Source organism: Monodelphis domestica, chromosome 1 (genome assembly GCF_027887165.1).
Source record: "Monodelphis domestica isolate mMonDom1 chromosome 1, mMonDom1.pri, whole genome shotgun sequence".
Lineage (NCBI taxonomy): Eukaryota > Metazoa > Chordata > Mammalia > Didelphimorphia > Didelphidae > Monodelphis > Monodelphis domestica.
Window position 1 is genome coordinate 79152640 of NC_077227.1, and position 19724 is coordinate 79172363.

General features: G+C 40.2%; 1 protein-coding gene across 5 annotated transcripts in view; it reads left to right on the top strand.

Annotated features, from left to right (window-relative positions):
• Window positions 1-19724, top strand: part of PIK3AP1 (phosphoinositide-3-kinase adaptor protein 1) — a 141290-nt gene that overhangs the window by 76727 nt on the left and 44839 nt on the right. For 2 of the 5 annotated variants that reach the window (XM_007478700.3, XM_007478703.3), the window contains exons 5-8: window positions 3685-3827; window positions 3955-4099; window positions 6179-6375; window positions 10516-10705. In XM_007478700.3, coding sequence (XP_007478762.1) covers window positions 3685-3827; window positions 3955-4099; window positions 6179-6375; window positions 10516-10705 — 675 coding nt within the window. The remainder of the gene's footprint in view (window positions 1-3684; window positions 3828-3954; window positions 4100-6178; window positions 6376-10515; window positions 10706-19724) is intronic. The other 3 variants (XM_007478701.3, XM_007478704.3, XM_007478702.3) reach the window with 2 other exon arrangements.

The window sequence follows — 19724 nt, forward strand, 5'->3', positions numbered from 1 at the left end:
CTACTCCCATAGTTCTTTCTCTCAATGTGGATAGCATTCTTTCTTATAAGTTCCTCGGCAATGTCCTAGATTATTGTATTGCTACTAGTAGTAAAGTTCATTACATTGGATAGTTCCACAATGTTTCACTTTCTGTGTACAATGTTCTCTTGGTTCTGCTCATTTCATTCTGCATCAGTTCACTGAGGTTGTTCCAGTTCATATAGAAATCCTCTAGCTCATCATTCCTTACAGCACAATAGTATTCCATTACCATCATATACCACAATTTGTTCAGCCATTCTCCAATCAAGGGATACCCCCTCAATCTCCAATTTTTTTTGCCACCCTAAAGAGCACTAGCCATTGTTTTAGATGGTTGATTATTGTTACTGTGTTACTGATAAGAGCTAAATGCACTGTATCAATTTTTTTAAAGCAGTTGACAGTTTTCAGATCATTGTCTCCTAAATAATTTCATGACAAAGCCTCCTAACTGACTTCCCAGTCTTGAGTCTCCCCTCTCCAATACATCCTCTTATTCAGCTCCAAAGGGATAGTCCTAATGAACAGGTCTGGCTACTGCCTTGCTCCAGAAGGTCCCAGGGTTCTCTATTATCTCTAAAATAAAATAGACTCCTCTGGTTGGCATTTAAAATTCTTCATAATCTGGTCCCAGCCTAACTTTCAAGATCTTTATGTGGTTAAATTTAGTCCCTTTCACATACTTATATTCCACCCCTAGGAACCTACTTGCTGTTCCCATTTCTAGTCTCTGTATTTTCTCAGGCTATCCCCCATGTCTGGAATGCACTCACTCCCTCGTCATCTTTGCCCCTTAGAATTCCTAGTGTTCATCAAAGCTCAACTCAAGGGTCTGCTCCTATACAAGGTTTTTCCTGAGTCTTCCCATACTACTAGCTTCCCTCCTTCTAATATTCTATATTCATTTTGTGAAATTTTTTTGTCTTTTTTGTCTATATAGAATTTATTTTATATAAAATATACTTTATACTTATGTGTAATTTATGTTTGTATTTTATATAATTTAGTTTATTTTAAATTTTGGAGTATTCTAAAAGTTTTAGTGAGACTTCACTAAATGCAGATCATACTATAAAGAGTTTTAAATGAGAAACAGAGGGATTTGTATTTTATTCTAGAAATAATAGGGACCATCTGGAGTAAGAGAATAATAACCAGACCTGTTCTTTAGGGATATCACTTTGGCTCCAAGTATGGGACTGGAAATAGGAGGCCCTGGGTTCAAATCTTACCTCAGACACCTCCTAGCTGTGTGACCCTAGACAAGTCACTTAAACCCCATTATCTAGCCCTTACCATTCTTCTGCCTTGGAACCAATACACAGTTTTGATTTTAAGATAGAAGGTAAGGGTTTTAAAAAATGATGACTTTACATATACCTTTATATAAATACAAAGTATTTCTATACAAAACCCTATACAAAATTTAACAATCAGTGCCCATAGTATCATCCTGATTTTATAAATGAGCAAATTGAGGTTCAGTAAAATTATATGACTTACCCATGGTGACATTGCTAATAAGCATTAGCTGAGATTCAAACCTGGATTTCCTGATGCCAAGACCAGTATTCTTTCTACTTCTTCTCTGGGTAAGTACTGTTATCCCCATTTTATAAGGGAGGAAACTGAGGCTTAGTAAAATTAAATAGTCTGGGCTAGGAAGCGACCCAATAGAAGGAGTTGGCACCAAATTAGACTCTTGATCCTGGCTTCCTTCTATTGCATCTTGGTATCTTTAAAGGAAAAGGAAGTTCAGGTCCCCAAATAAATAGCTATAGGATTGATTCTATCTCTGAGAGGAAGGAGAAGCTTCTTAGGTTTTACAATTCCTCTACAATTTCAGATTGTAGTGTAAGAAGCCCCTCTAGTGGTGTGCTGATAAATTTTTAACAACTGGCTCTCCCAGGATGGTGGGAGTAGGAGATACAGAAGACACAGTTCTATGTTTAACCTGTATTGTTCACATTTTCTCCATCGCTTTTGTAAGTCTAGGCAGCCAACAGAAGAATAAGTCAAGCACTGATTTGTCATTTGCTGAAAATCTAACAATTTAGCTCTCTTGAGCGCATGTCTGGCAATACCCCTAGTCTTGTCCTTGAGCTAAGCCTTGGCACTGGTGATAACGGCAAGGAGGATGAATTGGCAGAACTCATTTTAAATAGTATAAATGCACCTAGAAGGATGCTCCATGAGGGGCAGCATGGTTTTCTACTAGACTTAGATTAAAGAGATATCTGAACTTGAAGCCTGATTCTGAAATATGACCATGTACAAGTCATGGGGCCTCAGTCTCCTCATCTGTAAAACTGAGGTGATAATAAAATATCAATCTAATAAAGGGATTATAAGGATCAGAAAAGAACATTATGTAAAGCACTTTGTCAACTGCAGCAAGGGGTTCAGTGTACTGGAATTCAGTGGACCTGAATTCAAATCCATATTCTGATAATTATTCACTATGTGAACCCTGGACAAGTTGCTTAACTACTCTCTGCCTCAGTTCCTCATCTGTAATAGGGATAATAATATCACCTACTTCCCAGAGTTATTGTGATAATCAAATGAGATAATTTTTCTAACACACTTTGCACCATAACTGGTATATAGTAGGTACTTAATAAATGCTTATTTCCTTCTTTGGTTCCAACATTGTAGTGTAATAGAAGCCTCAGAAATTAGATTATTGATTTATTTATTTGGTTTTAGTTGACAAATTTTATTTAATTAATTTAGAATATTTTTCCATGTTTACATGATTCATGTTCTTCCTCTCTACTCCTCCCCTCACCCCATAGCCAACAAGCAATTTCACTGGGTTTTACATGTGTTAAAAAATATGTTATTTTAAAAAAGGGAAATTGAGAGGCACAATGGATAGAGCACCATGCCTGGAATCAAGACCTGAGTTTAAATCTTGCCTCAGATATTTACTTGCTGTATGACCCTGGATAAGCCCCTTATCTCTATTTGCCTCAGTTTCCTCTTCTATAAAATAAGCTGGAGAAGGAAATGGCAAACCACATTGATATCTTTGCCGAGAAAACCCCAAATAGGGCCACCAAAAATTAGACACAACTAAAACCAGTGAACAACATATTATTAAGGCAGAGAGAGGCTATGGTCTGTTAGGAGAGCCCGTCTCACACTAATAAAACTTACTATATAGGGATGGTTTTTTCTTTCTCTAGTCAGCAACCCAGAAACCTAAATTTCTTTCCTGATGAGCTTTCATTATTGACTTAGCTCTGAGTCTCAGTGAGTTCTTGAGCCTTCAAACCCAGGGACAAAACAATTAATGAGCTGTCCTGTGCATGAGCAAAATCTCCATCTCTATTCCCCATCACCTCCTTTTCCAGCTCCAAGCTCATTTCTTTTTTTAAACCCTTACTTTCTGTCTTATCAATTCTAGGCAAGGGGGTTTAAGTGGCTTGACCAGGGTCACACAGCTAGGACGTATATGAAGTCAGATTTGAACTTAGGTCCTCCTGACTCCAAGCCTGGTGCTCTATCCACTGTACCACCCAGCTGCATCCTCAAGCTCATTTCTAAAACCTCCATACTTCCTATACGTAGATCCCAGAACTCATAAATTCCGACTGCTAGCTCCTACTTAGAGCACTCCCATTCTGTTGATGTCTTTTTTTTTCTTTGCCCCAGATTTATCTTCAGGAGATGTTTTTCTAAAGGTCTATTCTGGTGACCTCATGGTGTGTGAATCAACTCTCTCCTATTATACTGACATGGAGGAAATTGGGAACTTGTTGGCCAATGCAGCCAACCCTGTGGAGTTCATGTGCCAGGTGATAAGATTTTGAGAAAACCAAGCTTTGGGGGGTAGAAGAGCTGATTGGGGTTAGATAGTAGCATGTACCCCATTTGGGCAATCAATGGGACCTCTGAATTGACTGTCTTCACTTTTGCATTCAGGCCTTTAAAATTGTGCCCTATAACATTGAGACCCTTGATAAACTTCTAACGGAGTCTCTGAAGAAGAATATCCCTGCAAGTGGGCTGCACCTGTTTGGAATCAACCAGCTGGAAGAAGACGGTATGATGACCAGTGAGTACACAAGTGAGCCCTAGAGAATAAGGAACATGAACATTCTGGCTTGCTGATTTCAAATAAATTCTCTAGGGTTGGCCATACTGAATCAGTGTGCTCATCTATAAAATAGGGCTAATGATGGCAAGCTCAAACCAGGCAATAATTATAACGCAATTAGCTCAGTGCCTGGCACATAGTAAGCACTATATAAATGTTAGCTGTCCTTATTATTAGCTATGATTATAATCTTAGTCTTTTAACTTGGAATCACAGATCCGTAAGAGGAAATGTGGTGTAGAGGGCAGAAGGCTAATCTTGTTGTTGTTTTTTATTTAAAATTTTTTTTAATTTTTATTTTTTTCCCATGGTTACATGATTCTTATTGTCTCCCTCCTCTTTTTCCCCACCCCTCCCAGAGTTGACAAGAAATTTCACTGGGTTTTACATATATTATTGCTGAAATCCTAAGAAGGCTGATCTTGAAGCCCTAGAGACCTACATTCAAGGTTCTAGCTCTGATGAGGATTTAGCTGTGAGACCCTAGTTAAGCACTTAACCTCAAGTGCTCTGGGCAACTCCCTAGGACTATATAGAAGGCATAGAAAGTGCCAGCCTCCATTGATAGAGTGAACTTCCCCAACCAGGAATTCCCCATACCAATGAAATCATAGGTCTAATCCTTGTCCCTTAAACTTGTAAAATCTTGTAAACTTATAGGATATATAGAAGAATCTTTATAGATCCAATCTAATCTCCTTATTTTACAACTGAGAAAAATGAAGTCTGGAGCTCAGTAATGCAGAGAGGAGCTTAGAGTTCAAGTCTGTTGATTACTGGTTCAATGTTCTTTCCTTAATGGAGTTTATGCAGTAGTGTACTTGGTAACTATTTAATAAGTGGCTCTAAGGACAGCTGGGTAGCTCAGTGGACAGAGATCTAGTCTTAGAGTGTAGAGGTCTTAGGTTCAAATCTAATCTCAGATATTTCCTAGCTGTGTAACTCTAGGCTAGTCACTTAACCCTCATTGCCTAGTCCTTACCATTCTTCTGCCTTAGAAGCAATACATAGTATTGATTCTAAGATGAATGGTAAGGGTTTAAAAAAAAAAGAATGCTAGTCCTTTTTAAGTTAACATTATTTCACCTTCCAGCCATCAAACACAATTTCCCATGGGTGAGCTTGCATTCTCTGCATTCTCAGCACTGACACAGATAGCCATTTTCAATGACACATGGCTGCATGCGGGCTCAGCCCACCTCATGGCCCAGTAGCCACCCAGGGAGTCCCACCTGCAGCCATGGCCCTTGTGGGGAGGGCTGCACCACAAGCTGGTGGCGGGGGTGGGGAGGAGGAGCTCAGCCTTCAGGCAGGCAGGCTGGCCCACCACTGCACACCTCCCCCCCAGCAGAAGACTGGGTGGGGCACTGGCCCATGTGCAATGGGAGAGTGCCTAGAACCCATTACCAGACACTTTTAGCATCCTGAAAAATATAGCAATGGCTTTACTTACACTTTTTCCCTCTACGTAGTTTTGTGAGACCTTATTCTCAGCATTAAATAATATCAAAACCAACAAAAGAAACAGATTGACAGATGAAGTTAGTAGTGCTTGTGTGGACTTGAAGTGTACAAAATACCAACCTTCAATTGAAGATTTAGTCAATGAAATTCAGTAACAAAAAAGGCACTAATAGGCAGGTTAGTTAAAGAATTCCTCCTCCCCCTCACTTATCTTAGTTCCCGGCACCCCATACTAGTGAAATAATATCAAGACCAACAAAAGAACTGACTGACAGATGAACAAAAAACCACTAAGCAAGTTAAGTTAAATAATTAGTTTTTGGTTTATTAAATAATTATATATTACAATTATACGTTGTTGTTTTTTAAACTATAAATATTGTGAAATTTTGGGTTTTTTCTCAAAGTGACACACCACTCAAGTTATGCTCAGTTTTTTGGTGAATTTTGACACACCAAACTCAAAAGGTTGTCCATTACTGCACTACTCTCTGCTTGTACCACCTTGTCACCTTCTATGTTCAACAGGACCATCTAACGCCATCATTATCATCTCTTACACTGTTTTCTACAATGTCTCCTCAGCTCAGCGGGATGAAGAGCTGCCCACCTTGCTTCATTTTGCTGCCAAGTATGGACTAAAGAACCTCACGGCCCTCCTGCTGACCTGCCCTGGAGCTTTGCAAGCTTATAGTGTGGCCAACAAGTATGGTCACTACCCCAACACCATAGCTGAGAAGCATGGCTACAGGGACCTGAGGCAGTTCATTGATGAATATGTGGTAAGATGGCTAGGGCATGGACTTGGGATTCAGAGGCACCAAGTAGGGTTTGTTCCTATGGAAAGGCAGTGTGGTATAGTGGGTAGTATGATGAATTAGGAAGACAAAGGTTCAAAATCTATTTCTGATATTTATTACCTATGTGACCCTGGGCAAGTCACTTAAACACTATCTTCTCTGATTCTGTTTCCTCGTCTGTAAAATCAAGTTAAAATACAATAATGATAATAAAAATGACCTATAAATGATAATAAATAAAATGGATATGATAATAAAGACCTGAAAATTATCATATATAAAATGGAGGCAATAATAATAATCTATAAATGATAACCTACAAAATAGAGATAATAATAAAAATATATAGGATTTTAAGGTTTGGTTTTTTTTAAATCCTTACCTTCGATCTGTATTGATTCTAAGGCAGAAAGGCAATAAAGGCCAGGCAATTTTGGCTGAGTGAAATGCCCGGGGTCACGTAGCTAGGGATTATCTGAGGCCAAATTTGAATCCAGGATGCCCTGTCTCTAGCCTGGCTTTCAATCCACTGAGCTACCCAGCTGCCACAAAGTACATGTTACTTCACCTAATACCAGTCCTTGTGTGTGTGTGTGTGTGTGTGTGTGTGTGTGTGTACTCTCTCTCTCTCTCTCTCTATATATATATATACATATATGTAATATACTATATATAGTATATACTGTATATATACATATTCTCTATATATTTATATCTAGAGTTTAAACATATATTTTTTACATATATGGAGAGAGAAAGCACACACTGTAACATTTGCAAAGTACATTACATGTTATCTTATTTCATCCTCATGATACTCCTATGATGTAGATGCTACTTTTATCTCCCATTTTACAGATGAGGAAATTGAGGTTCAGAGAGTTTAGGTGACTTGCCCAAAGTTACCAGCTAGCAAGAGTCGGAGTTGGATTTGAACTCAAGTCTAACTCCCTGGTCATTATGACAGCTTGCCTCATAATTATTGGGAGGTCCAAATGAAAGAATGTACTTAAAGCATTTCACAAACTTCACAGTACTATACTAACCTCAGTCGTTGTCATTAGTACCATCACCACCTAAAAGTCTTTTGTTGTTTATCCTAATATGCACCCTGAAGCAGAACACTTATGGGCATCTTTTTGAGATGCTCTGAGGAAGAGATCTTTTGCCTTTAAGATATGAGCCAATGATGGAGGAGCTTGATCTTACAACAGTGACCAAGATGGAAGTGTGTTTTGCATGAAAATAAAAATAATGTAACCAAAAAAGAAAGAATTTGAGCCAATCTACCCAAAGTCTCTGTTTTTTCTTATCTCTCTGCTAGAGATATCTTAGCTAGTTATTCTTATTTATCTTATCCTTAGCCCTTAACACAGTACCTGTTGGTGCATAGCTGGTGCTTGATAAATGCTTATGGATCAACTGACTGATCACTGGTTTCACGTGTGTGCTTTTCTGCATGCTGACATGTAAATATATATATATTTATATATATATATATATATATATATATATGTATGTAGTCGTGAGTCTAGGGCTGAGCAGGCATATGCCTCCTGGGTGCCTTCCACTAACTTATGCACAAGCATAAAGATGCAGAAAGCTGCTTCTATAGTAAGATGAATTTCTTTCATTTTTTCCTGCCTACAAGTGAGTTTTGAAGATGTCCTTTGAATTTCCAGGGGACCTAAATCCCACCCTTTCTTTCCTTCCACTCAGGCAAAGCCTCAACTCATTTGCTTGTCATTTTTTCCAGCATGGCCCCAGCCCCCATCTTGAAGCCTCTCTTCTAGTCAGCAGTTCTTCCAGCTAATATAATTTATATTTTATTTTTTAATTTTTTTTAGACCCCTACCTTCCATCTTGGAGTCAATTTAAAGGCTGCCAATAAAAATCATCCTGCCTCTACACTTTGTTTACTCCTAAGCATTTTGTAAGGATCCTTTGTCTTCCACTACACCAAAACTAAATGTCTGAGCATTGACTTCAAACACTTAACCACCCATCCCCAAACTCCCAGAAACAGTCAGTGTTATTCACAGATTAGGCACTATGCGGTAGTGGGAAAGCATCCATTTTTTGAGCTAGGTGAAATGAGTTCAAGTTCTGATTCAGATACATACTAGCTGGTTTGGACCCCTGCAAGTCACTGAAGCTCCCCAAGTCTGTTTGCTTATTTGCAAAATGGAGATAACACCAGCGATACTTATGGCTTTGTATATAACATTTCCATATAGGAAAATATTTGCATTACTCTAAAGTTCTCTATAAACTTAAGCCATTTTTAGTATCTATTGACATAACAGTGATGAAAGTGAGTATATATTTGAATGTTCTTATGTCAAAACAAGATCACAAAATACAAAAACTGATTACCAAGGGAAGATGTGCAGAGCTTTAAGGATTTAAATTCCCGGGGGGCATCCATCCCTTCACCCAATATTTACTCAATGCCTTCTTTTCCCAGTATAGCTAAGTATTAAGGGGAATCAAAAAATAGCATAAGCTCTCAAAGAGCTTAATCCAGTTAGGGACATGCGACTGGCCATCAGGAATACTACAACTATTACTACTGCCACCATTACCATTGTTACTACTACTACCACTATCACCACTACCACTTCCACCAGTACTACTATCACTAGTAGTAGTAGTACTACCACTACCACTACTATCATGACTACCACCATCACTACACTGTCACTACTACCACTATTATTATGCCTACTACTACTACTACTCCAGTAGCACTACTTCTACTACAACTACTATTAAGACTACTACTACTACTCTAAATGATCATCCTGGTGCAGATACTAATAATATGGAAATAGATCTTGATCAATGATACATGTAAAAGCCAGTGAAATTGCTCATCAGGTCAGGGAGGGGGGAAGGAAGAGGGGAGGGAAAGAACATGATTCATGTAACAATGGAAAAATATTCTACAGTAATTAATTAAACTTAAAAAAATATGACTACTACTGTTATTACCACTACCATTAGCACCACCAGCACCACTACTACTACGGCTACTACCACTACCATTACTACTACCATGACTACCATGACTACTATCACTGCTTCTGCTACCATGACCACTGCCACTACTACCACTACCACTTCCACTATCACTCCTAGCACCACCACTACCACTATCATTCCTATCACTGCCATTACTACCACCATCATTGCCACTACAACTACTATTGCCACAAATACTATCAATAAAAATAACTCATATCTATATAGAACTTAATAGTTTGCAGAATGCTTTATCTATGTTTTCTAGGGAGGCAGCAGTAACTCTAGAATTAGAAAATCAGAGTTCAAATCCTGCCTCTGACAGTTACTGCCTTTTGTAAAGATTAAAATTTAGGGGGAAACTGAGGCAGGTAGAAATTAGTTTCTCTCTGCAAGGAGTATTATATTTTTATGAGGTTTATTAAAGGTTAAGGATTAAAGAAAATACAGAATAAGAAAGCACATTTCTAGGCCCAGAGAGGCCTAGACAACCTCACTTACATCATGAAAGAGACACATCTGCTAGGAAGCAGAAGTAGGAAAGAGACCCAATAGCCTTTACAGCCAGGTTAAATAGAAATTCTTGACCTCGCCCAGGTGGAAATCTCAATGAGATTAGAGGGCATTCTGGGAGCTAGCAAGGACTCCTGGGGTTTGGAGTCCAAAGTTCAAGTCTCCATTTTTACACTTTGTGATATTGGGCAAGTTACTTAACCTCAGTTTCCTCATCTGTAAAATGGAGGGGATGGAGTTAGATCAGATGGGGTCACAAAGAGTCAGACAACTGAAATGACTAAATAACCACAACAACATGTAATGTATAGTACCCTGTACATAGTAGGCAATTAATAAATATTCATGGAGTTGAATTGTTGAATTAAAGCTACAGCTGGAGAAAAATTAAACCCATATCTGTTTTGCCTCATGAGTGCTGGTTCGATGGATCTCTAAAGACCTCAGTCTATCATGTTTCTTCCACCTTATAACTTCTTTCCCATATTGGAGCCAGCCAATAGTCAGGGCTGCCATCTTGCAGCCCTACCCAGAGCACCATTCCATCTTAGGTGATACCTGCTCGGTATTGTTTTTTTCTTTCAGGAAACGGTGGACATGCTGAAGAGTCATATTAAAGAGGAGTTAATGCAAGGGGAGGAAGATGATGCTGTGTATGAGTCCATGGCCCACCTCTCTACAGACTTGCTCATGAAGTGTTCCCTCAATCCTGGCTGCGATGAGGAGCTGTACGAGTCCATGGCTGCTCTCGCCCCAGGAACCACAGAGGATCTCTGTAAGTAGCAGGATGAGATGGTGGCCATCACACTTCTCTTTTTCTGTTGGAAAGAGGATTTCCTCTGTGTTTGAGGCGGGCAAAACCCTGCTGATCACCTCTCAGAAGCCTAGATCCTGTTTGACATAAATTTCTATAGTCAAAAGAGCCGTGTAAGTGCAGAATGTGCTGCTGTGATGAGCAGTTTTCTTTCCCTGACTTCCTCAGCATCATTAGCCACTCTTGGTGTGGTTTCATGAGCAGAGCAGAAGCCTGGAAATGAGGATGGCTTGTACCCAGTCCCTTTAGATTAATGAAGCTATTCCTCTGCATTTAGTCCTTTGGGCTGGGAGGAGCACAGTGTGTGCCCTCCGAGGGTCTCCCCTGCACTTAGTATTTGTTGACAAACCCAGCATTTGGTGAATTAGCCTGGTCAGCTACCCACAGAATGCCCCCACTTTGTGATTCCAGCTTGTCAGCTGCCAGAATTGACTCAAGTGCTCCCTGCATTCATCTAAGGGCATCTAACCATCTGGCATTTTCCACAGAATACCAAGGGAAGGTGTTTGAACAATTCTCTCCTTAGGGCTCTCTTATCTCAACTCTGATCTGATGGAACAAACATTGTATATGGAATCAGGAATATGTAGTTACAGGAGACCCAAGTTCAAAACCTAGGTCTAATACTCATTATGTGACCTTGGGCAGTACACTTTGTTTCCTTGAACCTCAGTTTCCTCATCTGTAGAATGGGCATCATAAAGGCACCTACCTCACAGAATTGTTACAGAACCACCTACTGTGCTACTGGAAATTACCTGGGTTCAAATCCTGCTTCTGGAACTTTTTATTAGTTGTGTGACTATGGGAAAATTGCTTAAATTAAGAGTCTCAGTTTTTCCAGGTACAAAATGGGAATAATAGTGCTTATTCCACCTGCTTTATAGGATTTTTATGAGGCTCACCCGAGATAATGCAAAGCTTTATTAACCTTAATAGGCTATATAGAAATATCACTTATCATTAGAGGGGATTCTGGTTCATATAGGGTTTAGATACTACAGCTTCTAAGGTTCCTTCCAACTCCATGATTCCCTGCTTCTAACATTCCTTTTCCCCAGCATAGTTTTGAGGGGAAGATCCCCTTTTTCTAGCCACTGGTCTATAACCTGGGAAAAACCAAAGCAACATCTTGGCAATCATATACTCTGTCATTTAGAGCTTTTGTCCACCCCATCCCCCAGCTGCAACCCTAGTATCCTCCTTGAAGGCAGCAAACCTTCCCAGAAGTCACTGTGCACCTTAGCTTTGGTTTGATTCCCCACCTTCAAGAATCTAGGATTCTCTAGATGCCATGTCTCATCCTCATTCTCCATGCATCTCCCCCTAGACTCTCTCTTCTTCCTTCTAGAAAATGGGTTCTTAATTTAAGGTCTATCATTTAAAAAGAAAGTAACTTGATGACTACTTTTTTTAATTAAGTTTATTAATTAATTTAGAATTTTTTCCATGGTTACATGATTCATGTTCTTTCCCTCCCCTCCTTCCAGCTCCTCCCCTAGCCAATGAGCCATTCCACTGGGTTTTACATATGTCATTGATCAAGATCTAATTCCATATTATTAGTATTTGCACTAGAGTGATTGCTTAGAGTCTACATCCCCAATCATATCCCCATCAATCCATGTGGTCAAGCAGTTGTTTTTCTTCTGCGTTTCTGCTCCCACAGTTTTTCCCCTGAATGTGGATAGTGTTCTTTTTCATAAGTCCTTCAGGAATGTCCTGCCTGGATCATTGCTTTGCAGCTAGTAGAGAAGTCCATTACATTCAATTATACCACAGTGTATCAGTCTCTGTGTACAATGTTCTCCTGGTTCTGCTCCTTTCGCTCTGCATCACTTCCTGGAGGTTGTTCTAGTCTCCATGGAATTCCTCCACCTTATTATTCCTTTGAGCACAATAGTATTCCATCACCAACATATACCACAATTTGTTCAGCCATTCCCCAATTGAAGGGCATCCCTTCATTTTCCAACTTTTTGTCACCACAAAGAGCACTGCTAGGAATGTTCTTGTACAAGTCTTTTTCCCTAAGATATATTTGGGGTATAAACCCAGCAGTGGTATGGCTGGATCAAAGGGCAGGCAGTCTTTTAGTGCCCTTTGGGCACAGTTCCAACCATTCTGGATGACCACATTTCTATAAAATTGGTTTCCTATACATTTAATTCATTTTATGAATTTCAAAGCATGAGTCTGAGAAGGGGTCCATAGGCTTTATCAGACGCCAAAGGGGTGGAGTTATGATACAAAAAGAGGGTTCCTGTCTTAGGATTTCCATCAGATCCCTCATTCCAGGCACTAAGGAAATTCCTGGGAAATGAAGTCCTGGCTGCACAGTTGCCTTTGGCAACACTGACCTGTCATTGTCTGACCCTGTCCCCCAATAACATGTATAAAATTCTTAAAACTTATGGGTAAGCCATTATTGTTTGTAATTTAAAATTTGAAACCAGAGGTGTGCTGGTAAATTTTTAACCACTGGCTCTCCAAGGGAAAAAAATGTACCTAAGATAGATTTTTCAGTTCAATCTACATCATAAATATTGTCAGGGCAGCTAGGTGGCAGAGCAGATAGAGCATCTGGCTTGGAGTCAGAAAGACACATCTTCCTGCATTCAAATCTGGCCTCAGGCACTTCCTCCCTGTGTGACCCTGGGCAAGTCACTTAACTTTGATTCAGTTTCCTCATCTATAAAATGAGCTGGAGAAGGAAATGGTAAGCTACTCCAATATCTTTGCTAAGAAAATCCTGAATGGAGTCACAGAGAGATGGGCACGACCAAAAGGATTGAACAACAGCATAAACATTTTCACTATCACTTTCTTTTCTTTTTTTTTTTAAACCCTTACCTTCCATCTTGGAGTCAATACTGTGTATTGGCTACAAGACAGAAGAGTGTTAAGGGCTAGGCAATGGGGGTTAAGTGACTTGCCCAGGGTCACACAGCTGGGAAGTATCTGAGGCCAAATTTGAACCTAGGACCTCCCATCTCTAGGCCTGGCTCTCAATCCACTGAGCTACCCAGCTGCCCCCTGCTATCACTTTCTTAAGTCTGGACAATCAACCAAATGAAGTCAAGCCCTGGTTCCAGGTATCAATGCTTCCCCCAGAGGAATTGAACAAGGACTTCTCTTGAGCCAGTTCCAGCTGGCTCCAGGACACCCTTGTTTATTTCCCAGTCTTGGACAATAATCATTAAGCCTGGTGCCTGCCACTGGCTCTTGTTATCTCATCATACCTGGGAGCACGAAGCTGTCACTTCTTGGTTCTGGATCCTGGCATTTGAGCAAAATTGTGCAAGGAAATGCCTGACCTGCTCTAGATCCCACATGATTATTCTGTTAAATAGCAAATTTGACTAGGAGATCTCTAAGGTCAGCTCTGAATCTATGTTGAATCTTACAGACTTTTTTTTAAGCCCTTACTTTCTGTCTTAGAATCTATACTAAGCATTGGTCCCAAGGCAGAACAGTAAGGGTGAAGCAGTTGGGGTTAAGTGACTTGGCCAAGGTCTCACAGCTAGGAAGAATCTGAGGTCATATTTGAACTCAGGACCTCCCATCTCTGGACCTGACTCTTAGTCCACTGAGCCATCTGCCCCTCATAGACTTTATAAGTGTCTCTAACTTTGACTTTAGTTAATTCTAGAAATCCAGTTCCTAAAGGGATTTGTTCTCCTTTCTTAGAAAAAAGAAAACCTGACAACCCCAAATAAGAAACAACAAAAAAACCCAGCTCCCTTGAAGTTCAGCTGTGCTTCCACCAGGTGGTGGTGGTGTGTCTTTTGCAACATCCTCATTTATGACCATGAATTTCTATGTCATTATTAATATTTTAAAGTGAATCTTCATTAAACTGCACACCTTGGCACCAAAATATGAGTTTTTTAAAGTAAACATTTACCACAAATTATGCCACTAGGAATCTTTATTGTCTTTTTAAAAAAAAAAAAACTTTACCATCCATCTTAGAATCAATACTGCATATTGGTTCCAAGGTGAAAGAAAGATAAGGGCTAGGCAATGGGGGATTAGGTGACTTGCCCAGGGTTATACAGCTATTAAGTGTTTGAAGCTAGATTTGAACTCAGGGCCTCTCTTCTCTAGGTCTGGCTCTCAGTCCACTAAGCCACCTAATATCTGTTATTTTCTAACAGTTGCCATTCATTGCCCTTTTCCTTTTTTTATCTCTGTTCTTGTCCATTTAAAAAGAGATTTCTTTAAAACAACAGTTTTGTTAATCATATCAGTTACTTTTCTTATTAGATTGTAAGATTTCTTTTTTCCATATTGACCATTGTTGTAAGAACGAAGTGACACATACCTCAAACCCCCAAATAAAACCATAAATCCCCTGATGTGAAAGACAACTCCAACAGTTCTTTCTCTAGAGGTGGCTCGCATTTCCCTGTCATAAGTCCTTCAGGATTGTCCCAGATTGCTGCACTGCTGAGAGTAGCCAAGTTTTCAGATATTCATTGTCCAATATCACTGTTATCGTGTACAATGTTCTCCCAGTTCTGCTTATTTTGCTTAAAAAGAGATTTATTTAAAGACCAAGTCAAATACTAAAGAAAACCAAGGATTCCATGAGGCAGAGATGAGGAGGGGAGTATAGGTAAGAAGGAAGTCTGTGCAAAGGACCTGAGGTGAAATGTCCTGACTAGGGTAAAGGCTTACCTTGGCAGGTAAGTCAAATTGGCTGGAAGATCAATGTAGAAAGAGGAATAATGAACAGCAAACCTGGAAAGGTTTCAGTCTAAGGTAGAGCCAGATTGTGAAATGCTTATAAAACCAGAAGAGTTTTTATATTTATTTTTAACGTAGAGGCAAGAGGGAGCCCCAGAGCTTCTTGAGCAGAAGAGTGACATATTTAGACTTGTGTATGAGGAATGCCAATTTGGCAGCTTTATGGAGGATAGATTGAAGGGGGCAGAGATAGGAGGCAGGGAGGATGTTGTGAGAATCCAGGTGAAAGGTGCTGAGGACCTGCATGAGGGTAGCAGTCATAAGAGTATTATTAAAGGGTATCTTATTTTAGAGATGTCGCTGAGCTAGAATCAACAAGCCATGACTTACTTATGGTGCATGTAGGGTAAAGGAAAAAATGGGGAATCCAAGAAGAGTCCAAGGGGGCAAACATGGGTGACTGAATTGTCCTGGTGCCTTTGACAGAAATAAGGAAAACAGGAGGAGAAATTTCAAAGAGGAGTCCCAAAAATGTTTTAAGAAAGAGCATCATTGTTGGAATAATTGCATGACTTCCCAAGGTGACTACTTTGAAGGGTAGAGTACTCATTTAAACCCAGGCACATTAGTTGATAGTCACACCAAGGAAGCCTACATCCTGAAAGTCATTAGGGCTCTCTGGGTCTTGGCACGAAGCTCTCTACTGTAGAGGGAAGTGGAACATTCATTCATCAAGCAAATATTTGCAGTCATTCATCATCCCACACTATTTATTGGTTCTGAGAAAACATGTTAGGTGAAACTGCCTGTGGAGGAAGGAAAAAGAGGGGGAAATGTGTTTCATTTTATTGTGACGATTCTAAATGCCATCACTATGGGGTTTGGTTTTATCCCTGCTGCTGGGAAACTGTAGTCAAAGTGATTCACTCTGTGGGGTACGTCTGTATTGGTACCTATTGTAGGTAATCAAAATAGTCCATTCCTACTTGGCAAAGGGCACCACCGACCCTATGTGAAAGCCAAAACATTCATTTTTTGTCATTTGGCTGTTTCAGTCTTGTCTGACTCTCATGACACCTTTTGGAGTTTTCTTGGCACAGATCCTGGAGTAGTTTGCCATTTCTTTCTGCAGGTTACTTTACAGATGAGAAAACTTAAGGCAAATAGAATTAAGTGACTTGCCCAGGATCACCCAGCTAGTAAGTGTTTAAAGTCAGATTTTAACTCAGGAAAATGAAGTCTTCCTCTGGCTAGGGCTAGCACTTTATCCACTGAGCCACCTAGCAGCCCCTAAGTACAGCTATGCCTTCTACATCATGACTTTCCCCTATCACAGTTTCACTGTTCACAATTGGGTCAGCATAAGAAATTAAATGGGAAGTTTGGAGGGAGTTTTGTGGAAGCTGCAGATGACACAGAAAAAGATTAGAAACATGTTTTTACTTAACATTGACAAGACCATAGCTTATGACCAAATATTTAACCCCAATTTTACAATAAGGTACTGTAAACATTTCATAAAAGAAATAGGAAAAATTCAAACTGCTCTGGTATGAAGGGAGGGTCAAAAAATTTGATCCAGTTTTTTGAGATTGCTAGGGCGCCATCTCTTTGTGATGTACCTGTATTCCCCTCAACTTATACTGTTTCCTCTCTCATCCTCCATTCAAAGTAGAAAAATATCTTCCTCTCATTCTTACCTGTCCAGTCTTATCTTCTTTTGATTACTCCTACCATCTTCCATACCTGGAATGGATTCCTCTTCCCTTCCCTCCATCCAGGATCTGTTAGCATCAATTGCTTCCAGGCATCATTCTTTTATGAAGGCTTCCTGATTCTCTTATCAACCAGCTGAAAACAATTTTGTGCTCATTAAAGTCTTTTATTGCACTTTGCCTGAGTATTTCCTCACCACCACTCTCCCTCCTTCCATGGTTATTTGTTTCCACGTTCTCTTCCTTCCCTTTTTGATGTTAACTCTTTGAAAGTAAAAGGATCTGTCTCAACTCTTTGTGATCCCATTTGAGGATTTCTTGGCAAAAGATACTGGGATGGTTTGCCATTTCTGAAAGCCAACAGAGATAAATGACTTGACCAGGTAACACAGGTATTAAGTGTCTGAGGCTGAATTTGAACTCAGGTCTTCCTGAATCCAGATCTGGCACTCTATCCACTATGCCTTCTAGCTGCCCCTAAAGAACTTTAATCCCCCCTTAATCTATCTACCTCAAGAGCCTTTTTTCTTCTACAATGAACAAAGAAGGAAAAGGAGAATTGGGTATCTCTTTCCTGGGAGTTCAAAGTCCCTAATAACCAGTGTATTTTTGAAGGGACATCGTTGGAATAATTGTATAGCCTCCTGAGGAGTCATGGAATTAGAGTTCAAATTCTGCTTCTATTCAATATGACTGGGCAAATTGCTTCCCTTCTCAGCACCTCATTTTCCTCATCTATAAAATGAGGAAGTTGGATTAATTATTTATTAAACATTCTCACAACCAGGCATATGCTGTAAATGCTTAATAATAAACTCTTTGGGGATGAAAAAATACATACCTAGGACACACTTTTAAGTTTAATGTGCATTATTAATATTTCTTCTGGTCATTTTTTAGGTCTTGATGACCAACCAAATAATTAATCAAGCCCCGATTAGTAGCACTTGTAAATTTCTCAGGTGCAAATGCTCTCACTGAAAATGTAACCATCCTGAACAGTAAAAAGCTGGTTTCAGAATGACTGTGGCATTTCTATGCTTTTTATAAATCATCTCAGAAAAATTCCTAGGGTCACATGATAGAGGATATTAGAGTTTGGAAGGGACTTCAGTGATCATCTTGTCCAATTTCTCTCATTTTACAAATAGGGAAACCAAGGTCCAGGGCAGGGTGGGTAGTCTGGCTGAGGTCCCATTGGTGGCTCGTGGCAGAACTGGGCATCATAGCAGGCATTCGAACTTTGAGCCTGATTCTTTTCCCTGACACACCAAGTGACCCCATCCCCCATCCCAGGACATGTTAGATAGAAGGTATAGATTGCTTTATTGCATGCCTTTCCCACATCCAGTTACAGTTTGTTCTCGTTTCTTTGCATACCGACATTCCTGCTGCGCTGCCAGCCCGTGTGCCAGCCCAGGATATAAAATACCAGAGAGCAGCTTCTCTTTGTCTAAATATGGCAGAAGGTCAGTGAGGTCAGCCACGGGCAAAGTTGTGAAGCCAAAGCCTTGGCTTGAGCATTTCCAGCCTCCTTCTTCTGGGCTCTTCCCTTCCATCCCTGGCACCTCAATTCAGGCACCACCAACTGCTCTTTATTTAGCCACTTTTCCCTCTTAAAACTGGAAAAGGGGGGCAGGTGGGTAGCTCAGTGGATTGAGAGTCAGGCCTAGAGACAGGAGGTCCTGGGTTCAAATCTGGCCTCAGACCCTTCCCAGCTGTGTGAACCTGGGCAAGTCACTTGATCCCCATTGCCTGCCCTTACCACTCTTCTGTCTTGTAGCCAATACACAGTATTGACTCCAAGATGGAAGGTAAGGATTAAAAAAAAAACTGGAAAAACTCTTGGGTCTGTCATTGACTCTTCAGTGTCAATGAGTTCCTATTCATGTTATCATTTTTGGCTATATTTTCCATTTTAAACTCTCTTTCTAAATGTGAAGCAAAAGGCCTTAACCAGTGTTGGAACAGGGAAAGGCCTCAGAAGATGGGTGGGAAGATATTTTGGAATTAGAGAACGTTAGTGTCACTGAAACCATTCTATTCCTGCTTCTTGGCAATGGCCTTGAATGGAAACTGGTTTCAGGTTTATATTCTGATAAACCTTTGGAGAAGGAAGGTGGTCAGAAGGGAGGGCAACCTGTCACACATAAGGACTTCCCTGGGCTTCCTTGGCCAGACCCCTGGGGACTGGCTCAGGCTTGGCCCTAGGAATTCTATCCCAAAGAACTCCTGGCAGAGGGGAGCCGTATATCTGGGAAGAATTGGATTCTTACAGCTGAAAGCCCAGGATCTGAATCCCACCCTGCCTGGAGACAAGTTTGCCAGCCCCTGGCTCCTTTCCTTTGGTCTCTCTTGGTCTACTCTTCTCCCCTCCTTCCCACAAAACTTCCAGGCTTGGGCAGGAATCCAAAACCTATTTCCCTTGTGTTTTCTCCCCCAGACACCCAATGTGGGATGCTTATAATAAAGTTCTTATTGAGGTAAGTAAAGTATTACAGACTTACAGTGTTAGAGAGAGCAGCAAACATGGCAAGAGGAGAGGAGAGAAGTTAAAAGAAATCAAATGAACC